This window comes from Ranitomeya imitator, chromosome 3 (assembly GCF_032444005.1).
Source record: "Ranitomeya imitator isolate aRanImi1 chromosome 3, aRanImi1.pri, whole genome shotgun sequence".
NCBI classification, from domain to species: domain Eukaryota; kingdom Metazoa; phylum Chordata; class Amphibia; order Anura; family Dendrobatidae; genus Ranitomeya; species Ranitomeya imitator.
The window spans coordinates 51,028,265-51,055,328 of record NC_091284.1 but is presented as its reverse complement, the minus strand read 5'-3'; the positions used below and the strand labels follow the sequence as shown (position 1 = coordinate 51,055,328).

Below are 27,064 nucleotides of genomic sequence, written 5' to 3'. Positions count from 1 at the left end.
ACTGATTGACATAGTTGAATACTACAACATCTAACGTTCTTCAGAGGCTGGAGAAGACCACGAGTCTAGTACCAGTGGTAATGGAAAAATTAAGGGATGACTATTGTGTATCGCCAGTGGGTGCACTCCATGTCATTAGTGGCTACTTGCACAGTCTGGCTTTCTTCTGATCATGACCATATAGGACATCTCATGTAATATTTTGAGTTGGTGTTACTTTGCTGAAGAACATTGAGTATCTCAGTAAGTTTTCTATGCAAAAGTGAAAATTTGGAACCTCCATAAATTCTCTATACACTACTGTAAAACTAATCCAACAACAGCTACAAGTGCAACTTATTTGCATTACACATATGAAACTGTTCATCTCTTACCCTTGGTGGGTCAGATTGTAGAGCAGTGATATAATTTTCCAAGGCTACGCGTCGACGATCATTCAGTATGGCCTCCACTCGAACCATGTGAGTCTCAACCAGCTTCTGCCTCTCGTTGGCAGCCTCTTGTTCCAGCGATTCCACCTTCTCCTGGAAACGCTGTAAAGCACAGAAAACAGAGCATGAATTAACAGATGAATGGAGCCAAAGGATATGCACCAACAAAATGTACCAGACCTCACGTCTGCCATTCCCTTTAGGTCATGCCTGACAACTTTCACAAAATCTGCTTGAGGTGGTAGGGGATTGCGGCTTGTAGTTAACATTTATTTGCATAAAGATGAACTAAACATAAATCGATGATGTAGGATTCCACAATAATAGTAAAGGAAACATCGGGGAAGAATTGTCTTACGGGAGGCTTGTGCAGCAACCAGGAGACTTGCCATGTCTTCCTGGAATTCTCACTTTTTCCGAGAGCATCCCGGACATTCTGGGAAAGTTAATGAGCATGGTCTAAGTTTTGTTTTGGAAATCATCACCAGACAACTTCATGGGGATGTCTCATGTATTTAAAATAAGTTCCAATATGAGACAGTATTTTATTATTTAGCTTTTTTAATGCTGCTGCTATTTTATTATTATTTATTTATATAGCACCATTGATTCCATGGTGCTGTACATGAGAAGGGGTTACATACAAAATACAAATATCACTTACAGTAGACAAACTAACAATGAGACTGGTACAGAGGGAAGAGGATTTATTTATTTTTTATTTAAAAAAATGTCCTTGGGAAAGGCTTTCCTGTAGGCAGATACCTCCTCTCTGCCGTGTCTGTGTAGATAGTGTGTCCATTTTATGGTAATAAAACGTCGATAAGTTAATAGTCTAAATGAGGAGTTAGCGCCATATACATTGACCAATAATCAGAAAATGAGCACTGCTAGGAACGCTCGTTCATGATTATCAAACTGTTTAGACAAAAGAGCAAACCTATTGTTAGTTGTGGGAGATTATTTTTAGGCACGCTTAAAAACTATCATTCTCAGCAGTGCAGCGTTCTGTGTAAATATGACTTGTGCTTCCAAAACCAATGATATTCTAAGAGAACAGAATGATCGGACTAATCGATCGATCTGTCTGCATGGAAGTACAGTTGGTCTGTATAGACAAACCAGTAAACAATCGATGATCGGCTTGTGTGTAGCAGTCAGCATCGTAGATACAGGGTCTTCTCCGTGTACATAGTCTGTATTGTTACTACACTTTTACCTAGGCCTCCAGCAAGTAAACAGAATATTGATCATCTATCATTAAGGGAAGTCTGTTAGATTTTTGCCTCCTAGAGTACTAACATCTTGAGCATGAGTGTTTCTATGCCCAGGGAATATATGATACCTCCTCTTATCGTGAGCAACGATCTCACTGAATTTTGTAGTACACCGATATGGCTGTCATCTACGGCGGGGACAGTACTTAGCGCGATTTGGGACAGGTACAAATGGCACATGACAAGATTTCACTGCCTGACAGAACAGTAAATCAATCAATCAAGGCCTGTATTAGGAGGGTCCTGTGGATAGCTGGCCTGGGACCACAGGTCATAGGAACAAAGTTAATTTCCTTGCAATGCTAAGTCCATCTGCAGGCACAAAGATACATTTGCATAAATCGCATACATCTTAAACCTCTGTACCCGACGCGGTTTTCAGTTTTAGTTCAACTTCTAATGATCATGAGATGACTTTGATGACTCGTTACCAGTCTACACAGTAAAGCTGAAATCGGCATTAACTGTAAAACTATACAGAAGATATTTCCACCAACACTAGGGCTCATGTAGAATGGAAGAAGAAGAAAAAAAAAATAGACTTCTGGGGAAATATACTATACAACCGAGTGACTGTGTGACATATACTTTACCTACAGACCAAGTAACCTTCTACATGGCAACTGGAACCTTATGTTAAAGAATAACTAAACTTTCTTCCTGATTTTCCATATTTAGCAGCACTTGAATTGCCTGGACACTGTTGGGGCGCAGGTCTGGAAATCCTCACCGATCAAGCGATAGACTGGCGAGTAGTGTGCAGCTCAGTAGACAGGAGCGCACAGCTTGCGGATATTACTTTCTATTGAATCAGTACCCTGCTCAGAAAGGAGCTGCGTGCTCCTGCCTGCTGATCTGCGCACTTCTCAGGGGTCTATTGTGCGATCAATGGGGGTCTCAAGACTCGGGCCCCCACCGATTCGCAAGCAATTCAAACACCTGCTAAACAGGCAAAATCAGGAATACGGCTAAGCTCTTCTTCAGGTCGCGGTATTTAGCGCGTGTAAATGTATGCCTGCTAAAAATCACTTGTGATGTTGATCGGTGGTATCGTGCACGCTACATTTCTTTTTTTCGCATTTGACTAGTCTCCTTTGACCCTTCGATACATTTCTGCATGGTAGAAATTGATTTCTTTTGTGATTGGCATTGGAATATATTTTACTGATGTGGATTTTATGCTTATTTCAGCATATCTGCAATCTTCATAGGACTGGGCTGCAATTACGTAAATGCAGAAATTAATGAGGTCAGTCCCAAGAGGTCCATCAGTGTGTGTGGCGTTCATCACGAGTGTTTCCAGCTAATGACTCCTGTCCATTGCTATGACGGATGAGGAAAAGTACAAGTGGCCAGCAGGTCTATTGTAGGACATGGTTTGTTAGTGGTCCATATGGACTATATGTCAGATCTGTCGATGGTTAACCATCTGTGAAGATGCTTCTTTAATTAACAATATGTTAGTACAATGGCAACCACTCAGATTAATGCTACAATTCCATACATCAATAGTAAAATAGAAGTTCTTATGGGGCATTAAGCCATTTTTGGTCATAAAGACAGAAATCTGTACTCAAGATGGCCAAAACGCAAACGACGAATTTTATGGAACAGGTCAAACATCTATTATGGTTCTCCCCAATGCAAATCTTGGGGGAGAGAAGGATTAGGCATGATCACACTCATTGGTTTTTAAAGGACATAAGCTAGAGCCAGGGACTTCTGACAATCCAATTGTGAACATAGGCATGCTCAGCTGAAACAAGCATACGTGTGTGGGAGATTTGGCAGGAATACCTAGTGGTCAAACAAGGATAATATACAGGTCCTTCTCAAAAAATTAGCATATAGTGTTAAATTTCATTATTTACCATAATGTAATGATTACAATTAAACTTTCATATATTATAGATTCATTATCCACCAACTGAAATTTGTCAGGTCTTTTATTGTTTTAATACTGATGATTTTGGCATACAACTCCTGATAACCCAAAAAACCTGTCTCAATAAATTAGCATATCAAGAAAAGGTTCTCTAAACGACCTATTACCCTAATCTTCTGAATCAACTAATTAACTCTAAACACATGCAAAAGATACCTGAGGCTTTTATAAACTCCCTGCCTGGTTCATTACTCAAAACCCCCATCATGGGTAAGACTAGCGACCTGACAGATGTCAAGAAGGCCATCATTGACACCCTCAAGCAAGAGGGTAAGACCCAGAAAGAAATTTCTCAACAAATAGGCTGTCCCCAGAGTGCTGTATCAAGGCACCTCAATGGTAAGTCTGTTGGAAGGAAACAATGTGGCAGAAAACGCTGTACAACGAGAAGAGGAGACCGGACCCTGAGGAAGATTGTGGAGAAGGACCGATTCCAGACCTTGGGGAACCTGAGGAAGCAGTGGACTGAGTCTGGTGTGGAAACATCCAGAGCCACCGTGCACAGGCGTGTGCAGGAAATGGGCTACAGGTGCCGCATTCCCCAGGTAAAGCCACTTTTGAACCATAAACAGCGGCAGAGGCGCCTGACCTGGGCTACAGAGAAGCAACACTGGACTGTTGCTAAGTGGTCCCAAGTACTTTTTTCTGATGAAAGCAAATTTTGCATGTCATTCGGAAATCAAGGTGCCAGAGTCTGGAGGAAGACTGGGGAGAAGGAAATGCCAAAATGCCTGAAGTCCAGTGTCAAGTACCCACAGTCAGTGATGGTGTGGGGTGCCATGTCAGCTGCTGGTGTTGGTCCACTGTGTTTCATCAAGGGCAGGGTCAATGCAGCTAGCTATCAGGAGATTTTGGAGCACTTCATGCTTCCATCGGCTGAAATGCTTTATGGAGATGAAGATTTCATTTTTCAGCACGACCTGGCACCTGCTCACAGTGCCAAAACCACTGGTAAATGGTTTACTGACCATGGTATTACTGTGCTCAATTGGCCTGCCAACTCTCCTGACCTGAACCCCATAGAGAATCTGTGGGATATTGTGAAGAGAAAGTTGAGAGACGCAAGACCCAACACTCTGGATGAGCTTAAGGCCGCTATTGAAGCATCCTGGGCCTCCATAACATCTCAGCAGTGTCACAGGCTGATTGCCTCCATGCCACGCCGCATTGAAGCAGTCATTTCTGCCAAAGGATTCCCGACCAAGTATTGAGTGCATAACTGAACATTATTATTTGTTGGTTTTTTTGTTTGTTATTAAAAAACACTTTTATTTGATTGGATGGGTGAAATATGCTAATTTATTGACACAGGTTTTTTGGGTTATCAGGAGTTGTATGCCAAAATCATCAGTATTAAAACAATAAAAGACCTGACAAATTTCAGTTGGTGGATAATGAATCTATAATATATGAAAGTTTAATTGTAATCATTACATTATGGTAAATAATGAAATTTAACACTATATGCTAATTTTTTGAGAAGGACCTGTATTTAATGTTTTTGGGGGGCAATTTTAAAAAGAAAAAAAACATAGTGCCCCTTAAGGGAGCAAACCGCAAAGTCCTGACATAAATGAGATGGTCTCAGAACCCCATTAAAAAAAAGACTCACCAGAATGTTCCTTCTCTGAAGCCTTAAAAGGGTATTATACATTTATGGCATGTCCACGGGATATGCAGTAAATATATTGGGAATGGAAGGGCCACCAATGGGACATGCATCTATCTTTGAAATAGGGCCCTAACGCCAACCACCTCTCCGATCTATTCTTAAGCTAGAGGCGAGTCCCATTGGTGGGACCTGCATTTATTATGGGTCACAAATGTGTGACATAGGAATAACCCTTTTAAAAATTTCAGCCCCAGACAGTCCCAGCTTTGCATTCCAATCTATATTCGATTTATACGGCCATGTGACTGCACAAAGATTTATAGCTATCCTCTGACTAAGCAACAATCCAGAATATGTGATAGTACAAAACCTGTCAGGTCTCACGAATACTGAATGAAAGGAATTCACCTCAGTTAAAAAAGCCCTTGAGTGTTGAAGTGACGCCATGCAGACTTGTCCAGTCTGGACCCTCCAATGGCCGACGGCTCGGTTGAGGTCACGCTACATAATCACACAGCCAACACTGGATTTCAGCCTCATAAATAACACTAATGCTTTTAGGTCAGCTCTATGGACACATCTTGTAGATGCCCTAATTCAAAGGCAACAGTCCTCGTACCGGATGGTTATTAACTAGTGATGAGCGAATATACTCGTTGCTCGGGTTTTCCCGAGCACGCTTGGGTGATCTCCGAGTATTTGTTAGTGTTCGGAGATTTAGTTTTCATCACCTCAGCTGAATGATTTACAGCTACTAGCCAGGCTGAGTACATGTGGGGGGTTGTCTGGTTGCTAGGGAATCCCCACATGTAATCAAGCTGGCTAATAGCTGTAAATCATTCAGCTGAGGTGATGAAAACTAAATCTCCGAACACCAACAAATACTCGGAGGTCACCCGATTGTGCTCAAGAAAACCCGAGCAACGAGTATATTCGCTCATCACTAGTTATTAATCTATTAACCTAAAGTCCAAGATCTCTTATTACCTCTATCACAGCCTTCTTGTCTGCTTTTGGAAGATTCTTGGCTTGACGCTCAGCTTCTTCCCATTCTTTCATGACCTGCACAAAGAAAAACAACTTTGAATTAAACACCACATTGGAAAGGCAATTAAAGAAAGTACAGAAGGATTGCATATCAAGACTTAAAGGGAACCTGTCACCAGGTTTTAGCTATCCTGTCTGTGAGCAGCATGATGCAGGGGCAGGGACCCTGATTCCAGCGAAGTATCACTATTTTGATACAGTCACTGTTTAATCTGCAGCAGATCTATCAGTTCTCTGAATGCTGAGCTCTGTATAACCCCGCCCCCACACAACTGATTGGCAGCTTTCTGCTCATGTACACAGAAAGCTGCCAATCAGCAGTGGGGGCGGGGTTATACAGAGCTCATAAATATGGAGGACTTCCTGGCAGCAGGTTTACTAGTCCTCTAGTGATAATCTCATGATTACAAAATCAGTGATTTTATCAAAACTACAGAAAGCAGCCCACTAAGTGACACACCACTGAAACCCGGGTTTTTGTCTCTATATAGTATTGCTCTCAGATGAGGTGCAAAAACCTGGTGACAAATTCCCTTTAAAGGGGTTTGTCTCATGAAGGGCACATGAGGACTTTTGAACATCACAGAGGGGCTACCCTCCACATCAGGAACCCTCCTACCCACATTTGCCAAAACAGAGAACTATGTTATACGAGAGGCTCCTGTTCTGGCACACTGATATTAAGCGGACAGCCATTTATGTAAATGATGACAACATGCAATACTGTATTTCCCCAGCAGTAGCCTGGGCTGAACTTTGGACAATCAAACGGATCGCCTCGGCAGACACATTTTGAAGGCACTACCTACGATTTTTTTCTCTAGTTCTTCACTTCAAGTACTGAAATACTACAGAAACATTTATGAAGAAGGTGACTCAGAAGATGTCCTTGCCCACGGATCTGTCTGTAATGGAGAACAAGCAAACTACGCTCCCAACCTTAAATTATAGACGTTAGCTTCAAAATCTGTACATGACATAAAACCCAGCCTGCAGACCATGCACTGCAGATTCATAAAGCTAATCCTACACATTACACAGCTTCATTTTCCCCGCGTCTCCATTATTTATGAAGTGGGACGCGGTGTTCCTGAGACAGTGTTATTTACCCCGTAGTTATTTATTAGAGCGAATGATTTATAAATAGGGCAAAATATTTATTTGCAGTTTCCACCGCCATATTCTGCAATAATGTGGATATGCGGGAAGAATACAAAGCAGGGGAGAGGTGAGGACCATACTGTCCATTCTGCCAGTAGAAAGGTACTGCACCTTCCTTGAGAGAATGGAAGAGGAGGTGTGTTTTTTAAAGAAACTATTTAGATTTAAATGCACATTATACCAGTGCAAACTGTAATGCCTGCAGTATTACATCACAAAATTTGAGGGCAGCAGGCACCAAGGTTAAATTTGGTATAGTAAGATATATACAGTTATATGAAAAAGTTTGGGCACCCCTATTAATCTTAAGCTTAATGTTTTATAAAAATTGTTTTTTTTGCAACAGCTATTTCAGTTTCATATATCTAATAACTGTTGGACACAGTAATGTTTCTGCCTTGAAATGAGGTTTATTGTACTAACAGAAAATGTGCAATCTGCATTCAAACAAAATTTGACAGGTGCATAAGTAAGGGCACCCCACCAGAAAAGTGACATTAATATTTAGTAGATCCTCCTTTTGTAAAAACAACAGCCTCTAGTCGCTTCCTGTAGCTTTTAATGAGTTCCTGGATCCTAGATGAAGGTATTTTTGACCATTCCTCTTTACAAAACAATTCCAGTTCAGTGAAGTTTGATGGTCGCCGAGCATGGACAGCCGTCTTCAAATGATCCCACAGATGTTCAATGATATTCAGGTCTGGGGACTGGGATGGCCATTCCAGAACAGTGTAATTTTTCCTCTACATGAATGCCTGAGTAGATTTGGAGCGGTGTTTTGGATCATTGTCTTGCTGAAAGATCCATCCCCTGCGTAACTTCAACTTTGTCACTGATTCATGAACATTATTGTCAAGAATCTGCTGATACTGAGAGGAATCCATGCGTCCCTCAACTTTAACAAGATTCCGGGTGCCGGCATTGGCCACACAGCCCCAAAGCATGATGGAACCTCCACCAAGTTTTACTGTGGGTAGCAAGTGTTTTTCTTGGAATGCTGTGTTTTTTGGCCGCCATGCATAACGCCTTTTTGTATGACCAAACAACTCAATCTTGGTTTCATCAGTCCACAGGACCTTCTTCCAAAAAGAAATTGGCTTCTCCAAATGTGCTTTTGCATACCTCAGCCGACTCTGTTTGTGGCGTGCTTGCAGAAATGGCTTCTTTCGCATCACTCTCCCATACAGCTTCTCCTTGTGCAAAGTGCGTTGTATAGTTGACCGATGCACAGTGACTCCATCTGCAGCAAGTTGATGCTGCAGCTCTCTGGAGGTGGTCTGAGGTTTGTCCTTGACTGATCTCACCATTCTTCTCTGCCTTTCTGATGGTTTTCTTGGCCTGCCACTTCTGGCCTTAACAAGAACTGTACCTGTGTTCTTCCATTTCCTTACTATATTCCTCACAGTGGAAATTGACAGGTTAAATCTCTGAGACAGCTTTTTGTATCCTTCCCCTGAACAACTATGCTGAATAATCTTTGTTTTCAGATCATTAGACAGTTGTTTTGAGGAGCCCACGATGCCACTCTTCAGAGGAGATTCAAACAGGAGAACAACTTGCAAGTGGCCACTTTAAGTAGCTTTTCTCATGATTGCATACACCTGGCTATGAAGTTCAAAGCTCAATGAGGTTAGAAAACCAAAAAAAGTGCTTTAGTAAGTCAGTAAAAAGTAAGTAGGAGTATTTAAAACAAGAAAATGATAAGGGTGCCCATACTTATGCACCTGTCAAATTTTGTTTGAATACAGATTGCACATTTTCTGTTAGTACAATAAACCTCATTTCAAGGCAGAAACTTTACTGTGTCCAACAGTTATTAGATATATGAAACTGAAATAGCTGTTGCAAAAAAAACTATTTTAATAAAACATTAAGCTTAAGATTAATAGGGGTGCCCAAACTTTTTCATATAACTGTACTAAGCGCTGAAGGTCTTCCTATGTCCCAACTGCAAGACATGCAACTCTACTGACCCAAGAGCAAAAAAAAAAAAGAAGTTGGCTCCAATATGCACAAAACAACACACATGAGCCACAGAAGTTTCGGGATTCTGACTGATTGAGAAATTAAACAAAACTGCGGCTTTTGAGCCTAAGGATCAGCGGTATGTTTGGAGAAATGGTAGAATAAAGAATCCACTGAAAAGAACAACCTGCTTACAGTGAAGTATGGAGGTGGCTTGGTGATACCTGCAGTGAAGCACGATGGGCACTCGGTAATACCAAGAGTGAAGTATGACGGGCGCTTGGTGATACCTACAGTGAAGCATGAATGGTGCTTGGTGATGCCTATAATGAAACATAACGGTGGTTCGGTGATGCCAACAGTGAAGCATTGCGGTGGCTCAGTGATGCATACAATGAAGTATAATGGTGGTTTGTTAATGCCTACACTGAAGAATGATGGTGGCTTGGTGATGCCTACACTGAAGTAAGGCGGTGGATCGGCTATTTCTAAAGTGAAGCAAGCTGGTGGCTTAGTGATGCCTACAGTAAGTGATTCCTACAGTGAAGCAAGAGTCGACAGTGAAGCAAGGCGATGGCTCTGTGATATCTACAGTGAAGCATGGCAGTGACTTAATTTCTACAGTGAACTATGGCAGTGACTTAGTAATTTCCACACTGAAGCATGGGAGTGGCTCAATGATTTCTGCAGTAAAGCATTGCGGTGGCTTAGTGATGCCTACAGTGAAGCATGGTGGTGGCTTGCTGATGCGAATAGTGAAGCATGATGGTCGCTCAGTGCTGTCTACAACGTAGCATGGCTGTGGCTCGAAGTCCACAAATAATTGGTTTCAGAAAATGTCCTGTTAGATTCTGCAGTGCTCGTCACAGATACATGACTTGAAACCAATAGAAAAACTTTTATGGGATTTGAGGAAGGCAGTTGCAGTATGAAAACCAAAGAATACTAATGAAATGATGTGATTAACCATTAAGAAGAGGCTAATATTCCTCAGGATCGCTGTCAGAGCTGGTGTCTCACTGTGCATCATATTTACAGTAGGCTCTATTACGTAATACAGAGAAGATAACTCTGAGCCTGTAGAAGTCAGTAAAAGCTGCATTTTTGTGTTACTTTGGAGAAACCACTTGTTATATTAGTTATTTTCAATTATTTCCATTGTTCTTGTTTGATTTGTTTAATAAAACTAATTTGCAATGGGGGTTAAAGGGAATCTGTCTGTCAATAGGATCCTCCTTCCTAAGCCGTCTATATGGGCATGCTGGCTATAGGAAGCTCAGTAAAATGATTCCTTGATATCTGCGATCTGATATTTTATTACAGAGAAATCAGCATTTCTCTTAATATATAAATGATCTGTTAAGATCTATGGGCCGGACATACATCTCCAGGAGAATCTGCCTCCAGAGTATATTTTAACTGAAAGGGGTTGTTATCAGTGTGAGACATGTAATGACTGACAGCCCACTCTCCTGATCTACATGTCTCAAACTGGTAATGCCTCCTGTCATTTATAATAAGCTCTGGAGGCAGATTCTCAGGGAGATCTATGTCCGGCCCATAGATCTTAACAGCTCATTTACATATTAAGAAGAATGTGGATTTCTCTGGAATAAGACATTTGCTTGTGGATATCAAGGTATCATTTTATTCAGCTTCCTATGACCTGCATGCCCATATACATGACTTAGGAGGGTTGATCCTACTGACAGATTCCCTTTAAATGATTTTAATGGTGACTTTATCTTCCTATATAAATACAACAGTGTCAGACAGACATATACCACGGCAGCACTGCCTAACAAATTACCTCAGACATTCTCTCCCGGTGTTTGCCCTCAAGACGCTCTTTGGCTTTCTGGAATCGATCATGCTCATTTTCATCATTAGGATTCTCTAGGTATTTGTCAACGGCATCGGGGGTGCTGGCGGCAGTGGTGGGAACTAGACATTTAGACAAGATTAAAAAGTCAGTAGAAATACGCGAGAACATAACATAGAATGACGACATTCAGCATTCGCAAACAGGGTTAGAAGGTTTGCTGAAGCGGCTAATGAAAATTCCATCAGAAGAGGGTTAATAAAGAAACACTTAAAATTAGGGAAGGTGCGTTATACAGGACCATGACATATCATACAACTAAATACATTAAAAAGCATTCCCACTACCACAAAAATAAAAAGATATCCTTGATCTGGAGTCATCCTCTCGGGATCTTGTATTGTTCTTTAACTTTTGGCCCATTACTTAAATAGTGACACCATTACTCCCAGAGATGACATCACTGATGTGCACAACAGCAAAGCTCAGAAAAATTAAACGGGCACTCGCCTTTTAGAAAAATTATCCTGCTGGCTCATTGTATTGTTAAAAAAAAACAAAAACCCAGGGCATTATTTTCCCTTAAAGCGAACAGCGTTGTGTCTCTGGGGCTGCTCCTGTGATGTCACGTTAACAGCGCTGCAGCCAATCACTGAGTTAGGCGTCTCTGTCACTGTGGATGGCGCAATCACAATCCGCCGAGCTTGGTGATTTGCTGCAGCGCTGTTCACAGGGGCATTGACAGAGACTGTGCTAAAACGGAGGAGGGTGAGTAAATTGAGATTTGCTTTTGACATTGAACCAAGCGGGCAACTCCTTTAAGGATTTTTTTTTGTTAAGGTGTCTAAGCTGAAGATGCGTAGATTTGCAGCCTGTATCTTTTTTTAATCACATCTATATTATTAAATGAATGTATTTGTGGATAAAAAAAAAATTGAGTGTAATTAAAAATGTTGCACCCTTTTGTCTTCTAAAGTCTCTGTGTCACATTGCCTATTGCTGGCTGTAGAATAAATGGAGATTCTGCCAGTGAGCGCATTCTGCAATCTCTATGTCACCAACATATTCTAAGGCACAGTACACAGAATAAAGTCATACACGTCCCCTCTATATATACACATGTATATAGCTGCACTTATAAAAAGGCCATTGATCTCATAGGTTTTAAGCATTTGTGACGCTCGAGGCTCCTGGGCTCTGGAGAAAAATCTGTTGCAAGGGTCTCCCTATAATCATGTGGTATTTATAGTACTGGTAGCCTCGAATGGAATGGAGGGCAACAATTTGCCTCCTTGCCTTCAGGGCTTGGTTACAAATGCCACTTATAAACCTTTAATAGTTAAAAGGGGTTGTCCACATTTGGGGACTTTTTTTTTTTCCTTAAATACTTTTGTGTGGGGATAAGAATTATTTTTGCAATTGGGTCGGTCAATGAGATCATGCTGACGAGAGAGTTTGCAGATCTTATCTGTCTTTTTCAGAGCTCCTATCGGCTGATTTATGGCCACAGAACACATCAAAGTTGTAAGGAGATAAAAAGCCTGTAAAAGCCAAATGGTGTCAAATGGTCTTTTCAAAGTATCTGCTCCACACCCTGGACACCCTGTGCTGACAGACACAGCTACCCTTTTTGCCACAGCTCGCATTGATGTGCCATCCTGGATGAGCTGCACTACCTGAGCAATTTCTGTGGGTTGTAGACACTGCCTCATGCTATTATACAGTACTTCTAGGGTTGAGTGATGCCAAAATGCAAAAGTGACCAAAACACCCCCTGCAGAGCCACTCCTTTCATAGCGGTTGTCTTACTAATTTCTACCTGTTGTCTGTTACATTTGCATAACAGCAGGAGAAATGGTGTTTAATAACTGGACAGGTTGATTTCACAGAAGTGTGATTGACTCGGAGCTACATTGTTTAATTTATATCAGTTCTTCAATACAAAAAGTGAAACTTTTATATAGAGTCATTACAAACAGAGTGATCTATTTCAAGTGTTTATTTCTGTTAATTCTGATGATTATGGCTTACAGCCAATGAAAACCCAAAAGTCATTTTCTCAGTAAATTAGATTAATAAACAAAAAAGACCTGCAAAGGTTTACAAAGCGTTTAAAAAGGTCCATAAATCTGTTTCAGTAGGCTCCACAATCATGGGGAAGACTAATGACTTGACAGATGTCCAGAAGGCCATCAATGTCACACTCCACATGGAGGGTAAGCCACAAAAGGTCATTGCTAAACTGGCTGCTCACAGAGTGCTGTATCCAAGCATATTAATGGAAAGTTGAGTGGAAGGAAAAAGTGTGGCAGAAAAAGGTGCACAAGCAACAGGGATAACCGCAGCCTTGAAAGGATTGTTAAGAAAAGGCCATTCAAAAATTTGGGGGAGATTCACAAGGAGTGGACTGCTGCTGGAGTCATTGCTTCAAGAGCCACCACACACAGATATATCCAGGACATGGGCTACAAGTGTCGCATTCCTTGTGTCAAACCACTCATGACCAATAGACAATGCCAGAAGCGTCTTACCTGGGCCAAGGAGAAAAAGAACTGGACTGTTGCTCGGTGGTCCAAGGTGTAGTTTTCAGATGAAAGTAAATTTTGCATTTTATTTGGAAATAAAGGTCCCAGAGTCTGGAGGAGGAGTGGAGAGGCCACAACCCAAGCTGCTTGAGGTGTAGTGTGAGGTTTCCACAATCAGTGATGGTTTGTGGAGCCATGTCATCCCCTGGTGTAGGACCACTGTGTTTTATCAAGACCAAAGTAAGTGCAGCCGTCTACTAGGACATTTTAGAGCACTTCATGCTTCCCTCTGCTGACAAGCTTATTGGAGATGGAAATTTCATTCTCCAGCAGGACTTAGCACTTGTCCACACTGCCAAAAGTACCAATACCTGGTGTAAAAACAACAGTAAGACTGCTTGATTGGCAGCAAACTCGCCTGACCTTAACCCCATAGAGAATCTATGGAGTATTGTCAAGAGGAAGATGGAGACACCAGACCCAACAATGCAGACGAGCTGAAGGCTGCTATCAAAGCAACCTGGGCTTCCATAACCCCTCAGCAGTGCCGCAGACTGATCACCTCCATGCCACGCCGCATTGATGCAGTAATTGATGCCAAAGGAGCCCCGACCAAGGATTGAGTGCATTTACTGAACATACATTTCAGTAGGCCAATATTTCAAATTTTAAAATCATTTCTTTTCAAGCTGGTGTTATAAAGTATTCTAATTTACTGAGGTTTAATTTTGGGTTTTCATTGGCTGTAAGCCATAATCATCAACATTAACAGAAATAAACACTTGAAATAGATCACTCTGTTTGTAATGACTCTATATAATATATGAGTTTCACTTATTGTATTGAAGAACTGAAATAAATTAATTTTGATATTTTAATTTTGTGAGAAGCAGCTGTATTTCCACATGCATACATATATTCATTTTTTTCCCAAAAGGCTTAACCATAAGCTTAAAAAATAGTATACAGTATTAAACGGATTGTTCATTACGATGATATTGATGAACTATCCTTTCGGATAAGTCCTCAATATTAGATCGATAGGGATCCAGGACCTGGCAAATCCCCCACCGATCAGCTGCTCTGGCAGTAGATAGAGCATTCATTTATATCACCGTAATAGATAACCCCTTTATTAAGCCAGCCATAGATGAGAATTGTTATTAATAAATGAAAACATCATTATTAATATTATCGAAACTGGCATTTTCTAGGGAATTTATCTGTGTTTTTTTTTTTCTGTATAAGATCTGTCGGTAAATCTGAGCTAATATCTCATACAGGATGGCACCCTTTCCATTTTTTTTTTGTTAAAAGCGCCACCAGTGGCGGTGTATGGTAATACTACCCACCAACAAAATTGGAGCTGGCAGATCTTTTTTTTGTTTTGTTTGTTTTATTGCTCTAATCACACAACCTCCTTAACACCGGCCATTCATGGAGACAAATATTCAATAAAAAATGTGCAGTGATTAGACACCGGAAATGCTGTTGTCCCTTTAATTACGTCCCACAGGAGTAGGACAGCAGCATCGGAGGTGTCTGGAAGCCCCTCGTCTCCACACAATGACCTGGTTTGGCCCGGTAGAGCATTTGTACAATCCTATTGTTTACCTTGTAAGGAACAGTACGGGATGCATTATGTCAGATTAGATGTATACTTTCTGTGTGTCTATTGATGTATTATGTATCATGTGAAGTCATCGCAACTGGAGGAAATAATTGGTAAAACTGGGAGTTGTGTTCTTGTTCCGGAACACTGCGGGTCAACAGAAAGGAAAACATCAAATCCCTTATGTAATACTTTGATTATGTCTTGAGTTTCCTTCTGACTGCTGTTGCGAGTCTTTTTCTTTTTGATGCTCATGTTGTTGTCAAAACATTCAGCAACATCCGATGTCGACAGCTAACGAACGTCCTGCCGGAGCCGCAACCGCAAGTCCAATTTATTATTATTATTATTTATTATTATAGCGCCATTTATTCCATGGCGCTTTACATGTGAGGAGGGGTATACATAATAAAACAAGTACAATAATCTTGAAAAATACAAGTCACAACTGGTACAGGAGGAGAGAGGACCCTGCCCGCGAGGGCTCACAATCTACAAGGGATGGGTGAGGATACAGTAGGTGAGGGTAGAGCTGGCCGTGCAGCGGTTTGGTCAATCGGTGGTTACAAGTCCAATGATGTACACTCCATCCGCTCAAGGTACCGTATGTAAGAAGTAAGCCGGCAGCTCCTATATACAGCTCCCAGTATACATCAGGAGTGGATTTCCCTTTATTCTACTCCTATCCTGGAACATCACAGATAAGTCTGTTATTTAACCCCTCGGGGGTCTTTTTTTTTTTCCTTTTTGCCTTCTAGGAGCCATATTTTTTATTTTTTCATCCACATAGCCGTATGAGGGCTTGTTTATTGCAGGACAATTTCTAGTTTTGAATGACACCATTCATTTTACTTAAAAACTAATTGGGTGGATTTCATAACAAAAAAAAGAAAAACAAAAACAGCAATTGTGCTGTGGTTTTCGAGTTTTGTTTTTATAATGTTCACTAGACAGTAAAAATAATTTGGAAACTATTAGACAGGTCACTATAGTTATAGGGATAACAAATTTATAACTTTTTTGTTGTTGTTCTGGTTTAAAAAAAAATACTACCAGCAAAAATAAAATAGCAATATTTAGGACAGCCATATACAGTATATTTTTTTTAAATTTTTCAATCAACAAAGATGCACAAGGTTTTTTTTTAATGTTTTTTACAGAGCGAACTGTAGCCCTGAGCGGTAGCATTTTGGGGTCTCCGGCAGCAGGTATCAGCTATCAGGTTCCCTTTAAATCATCTTGGACAGTTTTATAATGGAAAAAGGCACAAAATGGTGAAATAGCCTATTTCAAGATTTTTTGTTTTTCTATTGTAACAAAAAAAAAAAGCTATAAGACATTTGTTTTTTTCAGCAATCTCATCCTCTAACTATATGTACCTAGTTTGATGCATTTCTTCAGAGCTCTCCAAGGCCTGAAATCATTACTGCTCAATACATTACAAAAGTTAATGTTCCAGCTGGGAGACACATGAAGCCTCAGGCAAACCAGACTTTTAAAAAATATATAAAAGGCAAGAAAACCAACATATTAATAACACTATTTACTTTTCTTGACAAGACATCTGTAAGTATACTCGCCCACATTTCTACAGGAACACAATGTTGGAGAAATGTTTTGTTCCACCTCTAGGTTACTGCTGTGTCACAGCTGACAGCGATGACCACAGACAAACTGCATTTATCAGTTACTGATTCGACTCAATCATTTTTAAGAAATATATAACGTATTTTTCGCTTTGTAAGACGCTCCGGATTATAAGACGCACCCCAAATTTTGAGGAGAAAAATAGGAAAAAACTTTTTTTAATAAATTGGTGGGGCGTCTTATAATCCATGCGTCTTATTACTTACCAGGGGTTGTGGCTGCGGTGGATCAGGGTCCCAGGGTCGTTACTGGAGGCAGGAGTGGAGCATTGCTGCAGGCTGGGATGAGAGGGGTCTGCAGGGGGGCTTCTGTGCTGCAGGCTGGGATGACAGGGTCTGCAGGGGGGCTCCGGTGCTGCAGGAGGCTCCTGTGCTGCAGGCTGGGATGAGGGGGTCTGCAGGGGGCTCCTGTGCTGCAGGCTGGGATGACAGGGTCTGCAGGGGGGCTCCGGTGCTGCAGGAGGCTCCTGTGCTGCAGGCTGGGATGAGGGGGTCTGCAGGGGGCTCCTGTGCTGCAGGCTGGGATGACAGGGTCTGCAGGGGGGCTCCGGTGCTGCAGGAGGCTCCTGTGCTGCAGGCTGGGATGAGGGGGTCTGCAGGGGGCTCCTGTGCTGCAGGCTGGGATGAGGGGGTCTGCAGGGCTGTCACCGGTGCTGTGGGGGGCTCTGGCGACATTTTGCGAAAGATCAGAGCCCCCCGGAACTTCTTCCATTCGTTCCTGTATGACTGACTCCGGGAAAATGGCCGCCGGAATCTCGAGAGATGAGATCTTCCATTCGTTCCTGTATGACTGACTCTGGGAAAATGGCCGCCGGAATCTCGAGAGATGAGATCTCAGCGCTGAAATCTCATCTCCCGAGATTCCGGCGACCATTTTCCCGGAGTCAGTCATACAGGAACGCATGGAAGAAGTGCCAGGGGACTCTGGTCTTTCACAAAATGTCGCCAGAGCCCCCCGCAGCACCGGAGCCTCCAGCATCACCCGGGGCAGCAGCGGTGGCGGGCGAGGTGACAGCGGCGGAGGCGGACACCCCCTCATCCCAGCCTGTAAGTGGTATATCCGCTTTGTAAGACGCACCCCCATTTCCCTCCCAAATTTGGGGGAAATAAAGTGCGTCTTAAAAAGCGGAAAATACGGTATATATATCATTTAGACTTTTTTTTAATAAGACAAATTGTGAAATTTATCAGATATGGATTTCTAAAAATGATTCAATTGTCATTGTACTTTCAGACAATTTGATCTCAACTGATAATGTGATAAATAGACTTCATGTATAAACCTTTGGTATCAAACTGTCACGGGTGAGTCAGATGTGACAGACAATCATCCTGGTTCCGGCTGTAGAAGGTCTTTGTGTTTAGCTCAATCACCTTCTTGATTTGTGCATCTCTGTTATGGAGCGATATACTTATCCCTCTAAGACCCAATAGTTTCCTCTACCTTCTGCTGCTAATCACACAACTGTGCTGAAGGTTTAATAACATTTAATTGCCGCAGCATCGTGTGGGTGTTCGCTAATACTTGCCTCAGTATAGCAGTTGGTTAGTGTCTTTCCAGAGGACCCTACGAGGATTACTGGAGTGACATTTCGGTTTCAAGCTAAGTGTTTCCCCCCCATCCATCTACCCTCTCTGTCTTTAGTTTTAGTGGGGACTGGCTAGTGCAAACCCCGTCCTCTCCCTATGTAGGGCATATCGCTAGGGTCTAGCAGGGATTAGGTGCCTGCTCGGCGATTTGTGCAGAACCTATATAGGGACGTTTAGGGCATAGGGCAGACAAGGGAATTTTAGATCTGCCTAGGAGGTATCCACTCCCCTCTTCCCTTGTGTTTGGGCTCCCCCTTCCCTCTTCCCGTTGTTGTGCACACACTTAAATACTTCACCCAGCATGACAGAAACCGTCCAAAATCATTATAAGGGCCGACCAGTGTCTTTTACCTTGCGGTTTACTGTGTATTGTCAACTGGAATCCAGTAGAAGACGTTCGGATGGATTACAGCAAATGGGGGCATGTCCTCGCCTCTGTAGAGGAAGTGGAAGCATGTCCTCGTCTCTAGAGGAAGTGGAGGCATGTCTCTGTATATCTAGAGCAATGTTTCCCAAACTCCAGTCCTTACAGCCCCAAGAGGTCATGTTTTGAAGATTTCCTTAGTATTGAACAGTTTCTGATGTCTTGATGATTATTCCATCTCTTGTGTAATACTGAGGAAATCCTGAAAACATGATTTATTGGGGGCCACGAGGACTGGAGTTTGGGAAAAACTGCTCTAGAGAAAAGTGGCAGCATGTCCTCGTCTCTCTACAGGAAGTGGGGGCATGTCCTCGTCTCTCTAAAGGAATTCGGGGCATGTCCTCGTCTTTCTAAAGGAAGTGGAGGCATGTCCTCATCTCTCTACAGGAAGTGGGGCATGGCCTTGTCTCTCTACAGGAAGTGGAGCATGGCCTCGTCTCTCTACAGGAGGTGGGGTCATGTCCTCGTCTCTCTCTACAGAAAGCAGGAGCATGTCCTAATCTCTACAGCAGGGGTGAGGAATATTTTTTTCTGCTAAGGGCCATTTGGATATTTATATCATCCTTCAGGGCCATATAAATTGCGATCCAAGTCCACCCAGAAAGTACGTCTTGACGTTGGCACTGATGTCAGGACATAGTTATTCATTGCACGCGTCTCAGCATTCAGTAGTGAACACTGCATACATGTGCTCGCAGAGCAAGAAAAAAATTAATGGGCCGGCAGCCATCAAAATACAACTGCCAGCCCAAAAACTGCCATCCACCGGAATCTGCCTGGGGGCTGGATAAAAGGTCATTGAGGGCCGTAAACGGCCTATGAGTCTGAGGTTCCCCAACCTTGCTCTACAGGAAGTGGGAGCATATCCTCGTTTCTCTAAAGGAAGTGAGGGCTTGTCCTCGTCTCTCCATAAAAAGTGGAGGGATGTCCTTGCCCCTCTACAGGAAGTGGGGGCGTATTCTTGTCCCTCTACAGGTAGTTGGGGTATGTCCTTGTTCGTCTACAGGAAGTGGGATCATTCCATTGTCTCTCTACAGTTAGTGGAGGCATGTCCTTGTTTCTCTACTGGAAGTCGGGTGGTATCCTTGTCTCTCAACAGGAAGTGGGGGAGTGTAGCTGTCTCTACAGGAAATGGGGGCATATCCTTTTCTATGTACAGGAAGTGGGTCTGTCTTTCTGCTCCTGCTCTCCTGTCTGTCACACTGCATACAGAGATGTGGGCTTCACTTTCAGGGCAAGCCAGCCATTGGATATTGGCAGGTGAAGCAATGGCATTCCAGGATCAATAGTAGGATCAAGACATGGACGAGTTTAACTGTTACCACAGTATTGCCTCTGTAGCATATAGTATCTTTCTACTGTAAAAGTGGTATTCCATAATTTTTTCAATTTATAACCTTGAGAGGAAGACCTCTGCACGACCTCAGTACCATATACAAAATAGCCGGTTGATGCAGAGTACAAACATCTGCTATGACAATCTATATCTTGAACATAGTGACTGCAAGTCAACCCTGGACTGCAAATTGAGGGGAAAGAAAAAAGAGAGACATGCAATGTTATTGAGGAATGATACATTCTCATCACGCTCCTCGTTTCACATAATCTGCACCTTTCTTTGAATGATGTCTGAATGTAAAATTTATGTTGCCCGATTTCAGAAAGCCTGTATTAAAAGGTTAAACTCATGCATGCTTAAGTACTGCAATATAGAGTCTAATGATAGATGCTTACCATTCATTACTGAAAAATGAATCTCGGCAGAATGAATATTATAATGCAGGTTAATATTCTATTCTGAAAATGTTAAAGCACATCTCTATCATCTCTCGCCTCAATCTGTCTGGCATCTGCCATGACTATTGCTCACTCAGCCTCTCTCTGTGGTTACTGCTGCCCTTAGTCCTCTTATTCACATCTTTTTCCATTATCTCTCTTACGAGTGTCCATCACACTCAATTTACCACGTTCCTTCACTCTCCAACAACAGTTCTCCCTACTCCCCGACTGGTCACTCTCCATCTACTGCTCACCCCCTAGTTGTTTGGTTTCCATTCCATCTATGGCTCATCCGTTCACCTCTCCGACTAAGGGCTTGTTTCCACTTGCGATAAACACGTCCGTGTCTCGCATGTGGAAACGAAGCTTTGGCGCCGGCACTGTGGAACGGAGCGTGCGGCCGCATAGCAACACATGGAGCCGCACGCTCCGCTCTGGAGTGCCGGCGCCAGAGCTTCGTTTCCACATGCGAGACACGGACGTGTTCCTCACAAGTGGAAATGAGCCCTAACACTCACTAGCTCGCTACCAACCATACTCTCCCCAACACTCTCCCTTGCACCATTTTTTCATCTGCCTCATACTCTCCCTCTGCGCTCTTGCTCTCCACATACACATATTCACTCTTTCCTTTCCTAGAATTTTGTTAAGGATCTCAATTTTTAATGATCATCTCGAAACACATCAAGTCCGCAGGGAGGCTACATATAGCATGATCATTTCCAGAGAGAATACTGTAAAAATCATGTTTTTTTCTTCAATGCTAGCCATCTTCTACCAGTCATCTTGGGGTATTAAGAGTCAAGGAAAAAAGTAAGGAAGCATCATTATCGCTCAATAGGTCACTGTCAAACGCTCTCCTTTTCCTCCATTTACAGCTTTTCATCTACCGCTGACTATCCCTCTGTATATGTCACTCACCTTTGCTCTCCATCTACCATTTTACCTTGCTCCTTACCCATCACTTTCATCCACTAGGGCCCCATACACCTTAGATCAAGGAAAGGAGGGACTAGCGGACAATCTAATGCAAGTGAAATTTAATTCTACTAAAATGTAAAAAAAAAAAATCCACATTCTGGAAAACAGATAAAAAAAAAATTCAGTCTACAGCCGCCATCTTGCTGGTAGGCAGAAAACCAGCAAAACGTTAAAAAGAAAAAAATACATACTCACCTCATCAGTCATCTGTCCAACTGCCCCCGTTCCACCATCACGCCTCATCTCAGGCAAGGAGTTCACTCTAGGCTGGGGCTTCAGCTTGCGAGCAGGCCCTAAAGTTCACCGCACATGCTCCTGGGTCTACTGCAAGTCACTGCCGTGAGTAAAAACTGAGCTAGGAATTCTGGCAGCTGGCCGCTCACCCCTCTGGCCACCTTTCCTGCTCCTTGCCAGCTGTCTGGTCATCCACCACACCTCATCTTCAGCCCGGTGTTTACTTGTGTTACATCTCTGCCAAGATATTAACTCTAGACCGGGGTTTCTGGCTAGGTAAGTAGGCCCAGGAAGTTCACTTTGCATGCTAACAGCCAAAAGCCCCGCTCAGAGATGTAGCGCAACGGAGGTGTGGAGGACCAGCCATCGGGCAAGGAGCCGGAGGAGTAGCCGGAGAGCGGAGTATGAGTCTTTTTTTCCGTTTACACCTTTCCTTTATTATGCTACGGGGTATGACAGGACCTCACAGCATAACAGGGAATATTCAATCCATGGAGAATAACTTCAAGCAAATCAGATTTTCAGGGAAAACCAGTGCGCTTTGGCGAATTCTCCTGCTTCCTATGGCATCACGTCGACAGATCAGTTCCATCTCTTCTGCTCTGTCGACGGGGTGCCACTGCTGATTGACAGCCGGCTCTCCGAATTTACCTGGTCGCATAAGTAAAGTCTGACAGCATGAATGCTTTTATACAATCATCTCTTAATATTTATCTTAGACCGATATAAAAGACAGACGAACAATTTAGTCGGATATGCACAGAGAGAATTTTAAATGGTATCTTAGCAAAGTGCATGCATGTGATTGGGACATAAATGATTAATGTCCGCTAAACCAAGGGAAAAATTTAAGTATATGTGACAGCCCCAGAAAATGATGAGCTTTCCCTAATCCATATTCTATTATTCTTACTAAACTGTTTCCAAGAGAACAGAAGCAACCCGGCTTCATCTGCTTAAAATATGAAGTTCATCTTTTGCATTCATCACCTTAATTAACTTACTAAGTGCATCCTCATAAATTTCCAGACACAAACTCTTCCGCGGGAACAATAATTATCTGGCGAGAGATAAACTACTAAAAAATGTTTATGAAAAAAAAAAAGTCCCAAAGGCAGTAGAAGTGTTAGTGCCTCGGAGTGCACAGCCGATGTGTTAGTCAAACACACACAACACAGATCTGCCATTATTCGTGCTTCCGCTCAATGGCGGTAATAAGGTAAAATAAAACAAAACATAAGGAGAAAGAAGCGGTTAACATCAGGAACTGGAAAAGGTTAGTGACGGGGCCATTGTGGACGAACAGAATGCAGGTGGTTATAGGGAGCAGAGCCTGTGGTGGTAGGTTGCCACAATTTGGAGAGGTCCACTTACTGACGTTGCCACAGACTGCCATGCAGTATTCCTCCGAATCAAAGTTGTTCCGGTTCCCTCCACATCCGCCATAAATGAACTGTACGCATTTCCTTTCAGTGACATCATAGAACCAGCGGGTGATCATTGCTCGACAAGGACCAGTCTCAGCTTGCTCAGAGCATACCTCTATTTATAAGATTTGGAGGAACTAGGTTTAGTATACGTACAAATATATATATATATATCTACAGAATGATTTGTTTAATGGAATGGACCAGCTAAACATCTCAATCTTTCTGGTAAGTATCAATGACTCAAAACCTTGGTGATGAGTTCCACCAGGATATTTGGATACCTTTCTGCTGCCAACCCATGGACCTTAGGACCAAACTATGTAGACAGAAAAACTCTAGAAAGTAATCTGTGCAATACAAAATGCTAAAAGATATAACTTTGTTTTTGAATGTCACATTTGGTCAAAACATTTGCAGAAAAAATGAGACTAAAGAAGGACTATCCAATACTATGTATGTAAACTTTAGGCTGCCTGCATACTTTATACTAGATGTCTGCACTTAGCATGATCAATTTCTACCATTTTGTTTCTCCATTGCACAGATTTCCACAGCCATGTACAATTTTACATGTTTCGTTTAATGCACTGTACCTGGTTTTAACTACAAGTTTCACCTTTTTTCTTTTGCAGCTTGCATGTTTTACATTACACTGCAAGCTGCTCGATTCTGTTCAGTGTCCATCTCAAAGCCGCCTTCCTGTTCTCAGCCACCCGAACCTTCCTCTCCTCTCCTAAATGGAAATTTAAGCTCAAATCTGACTTTATTTAATTGACGGTTTTTGATTCGATTTAGGCTTGAATGACCTTTTACGAAACGAGAGGAGTGAGAGGGGCTTCAGACTGACCTGAGAAAAGCATCGAGCAGCTTGTAGTGTATTCAAATTAAGAAATCTGCAGGAGAATAAAAAAATAACTCAGCCTAGAACCATTTTCGGCCTTTGGCCATTTTTTATTTTTATTTTTGGCAGGGCTGGATTATAGAGAGTAAATAGGTACATTTCTTCTAACAATAGGAATTAAATGTGTATGCTTGTGTCAATGCAGAAGATCCATGGAGCAGGAAGATGCAAGGATATTGCTCATCTAGGAAGAATTGTATATAATAAAACCTTTCATTACGTGGAAGCCCAGATCCTGAGCTTTAAATGTTAAAGGGGTTGTCCCATAAACAATATTTATCAACTATCCACAACACATATATTATTACTGGGGGTTAGGCTGTTAACACTCCACCGATTCTGAGAGCGACCAATTCCCCTGTGTGAATTGTGTGCTAGTGAGCATGTGCGGCCACCACTCCTATAGACAGTGAATAGAGCAGTACCTGCACATGCTCACTACGGCTCCATTTACACAGGGGGATTTTGAGACCCTTCTTCTTGTGATGGGTGGGAGTCAGACTCCAAGCGATCATATATTTATCACCTATCCTGTGAATAAGTGACTTATATGCTTTATGGGCCAAGCTTTCCAGCCTTATGTACTTAGTTCTGGTATATCTATCTATATAATCGTCTAAGGGGCACTTCCGTCTGTCACGGAAATCCCACGTTGCTGATTTATGCGGCCGTGACCAATCAGCGACGGGCACAGTCCGGCCGTGAATTGGCCCCTCCCTACTCCCCTGCAGTCAGTGCCCCCTCCATACTCCCCCCCCCCCCCCAGTCAGCGCCCACATAGCGTTAAAAGGACTGCCTTACACCACGGCATAACGCGGTCTAAGGCAGTCCGTTAACGCTGCCATTAACCCTCTGTGTGACCAACATTTACTATTGATGCTGCCTATGCGGCAATGACCGGAGATGACGTAGCGGTCTCGCGAGACCTCTACATCATCACGTGTTATTGCTGCTTGGGACTGGAGCGGCGCGCGAGGAGCGGGAAAGGCTTGGGCTGGATCCGGGGGCCGTCGGAGGGTAAGCATGGGCTGTGTTATATACTACGTCAGCTGTGCAATATACTACGCGGGCTGTGAAATATATTACGTGGCTGTAATATACTGCGTGGGCTGTTATATACTGCGTCGGCTGTGCAATATACTACGTGGCTGTGCTATATACTACGTGGGCTGTGTAATATAATACGTGGCTATGTTATATACTACGTGGGCTGTGCTATATACTATGTGGACTGTGCAATATACTACGTGGCTGTGCAATATACTACGTGGCTGTGCAATATACTACGTGGCTGTGCTATATACTATGTGGGACTACGTGGGCTGTGTTATATACTGCATGGGCTGTATTATATACTACGTTGCTGTGTAATATACTACGTGGCTGTGCAATATACTGCGTGGGCTGTGCAATATACTACGTGGCTGTGCTATATAGTACGTAGGCTGTGCAATATACTACATGAGTGGTGTTATATACTATGTGGCCGTGTTATATGCTATGTGGGCTGCTATATACTACGTTGGCTGTGCTATATACTACGTGGCTGTGTTATATACTACGTGGCCGGCCACGAACAATCAGCGACAGGCGCACTCCGGCCACGAATTGGTGCAGGATTTGAACTACGCTTCGCTAATTGGTCACGCCCGGCCAGCCGAATTCTGAGTATTCATTGTATTATTCTAAAATCTTCATAAATAAACTACATACATATTCTAGAATACCCGATGCGTTAGAATCGGGCCACCATCTAGTAGAGACATAAAACTGTTGTCCCACGATTGTCTCTTGACGGAATGGAAACCGGTGACTGCAAGACAATGGATTTAATATGCACAACAGTGTCCTCGGATCCATCAGTTTTCTGTGCACTATAAAGATTTGCACGCAGCTGTGTAACGGCACTGGCGATTAACGTCACATATCAAGCCCACAAAAGATAATTTGCTTTATAGGGGGAAGATGGCAGCGCATTACTACAATGCACTAAAAAGAGCGATTTACATTTGCAATTATCCTAACAAACTGCTTGCTATGAAATCCTCCTTCAAAAAAAAAAAAAAAAAAGCTCTCCCAGTACTCTAAGAATAAGCGATATTCTTTTTTTCAGAGCTTTTTAGCAGCAAAGGACAAACCAATTGCCCAATAATTTGGCCCTTTCTGTTTAGGAGATCATTGAGATGGCTACAGTGGGGGAGCAGCCCGGTGACCGCTGCAAGTGTTGCGACTGTCAAACAGCTGCGGGGACTCGAACATATTAATCAAGCACGCTGAAGACACTCTGTTACCACACGAGCACGTTCAGGTAACACCTAATCCGAGCACGCTCGCTCATGACGAGACAGCAGCACATATCAGGATAGAGACCCTGATTCCAGCAATGTGTCACTTAGTTTACTAGGTAGAGCAGTTGTGACACAACCAGTGTTTTCTCTGCTGTACATTTATCAGAGCTCAAATGCTGAGCTGTGTATAACCCTGCCCACACCACTGATTGGCAGCTTTCTGTGTACACTATAGTGACAGCTGCTAATCAGTGCTGGGGGCGTGGCTGGACTAGGAGGCAGGAGACACTTAGTCCTGTAGTGATAATCTCCTGCTGATAAAACACTGATTGTTTGAAACAGCAAACCACAGCCCAGTGACACATCCTAGAATCAGGCTCTCTGCTTCCACATC

General features: G+C 42.7%; 1 protein-coding gene across 4 annotated transcripts in view; it reads right to left on the bottom strand.

Moving 5' to 3' along the window:
- The window catches only part of APP (amyloid beta precursor protein), a 318,149-nt gene that overhangs the window by 39,882 nt on the left and 251,203 nt on the right, over positions 1–27,064 (bottom strand). For 2 of the 4 annotated variants that reach the window (XM_069760867.1, XM_069760871.1), the window contains exons 7-10: positions 23,426–23,593; positions 11,249–11,382; positions 6,253–6,327; positions 375–533 (exon numbers count right to left, since the gene is read on the bottom strand). In XM_069760867.1, the coding sequence (XP_069616968.1) occupies positions 375–533; positions 6,253–6,327; positions 11,249–11,382; positions 23,426–23,593 (536 nt within the window). The remainder of the gene's footprint in view (positions 1–374; positions 534–6,252; positions 6,328–11,248; positions 11,383–23,425; positions 23,594–27,064) is intronic. The other 2 variants (XM_069760868.1, XM_069760870.1) reach the window with 1 other exon arrangement.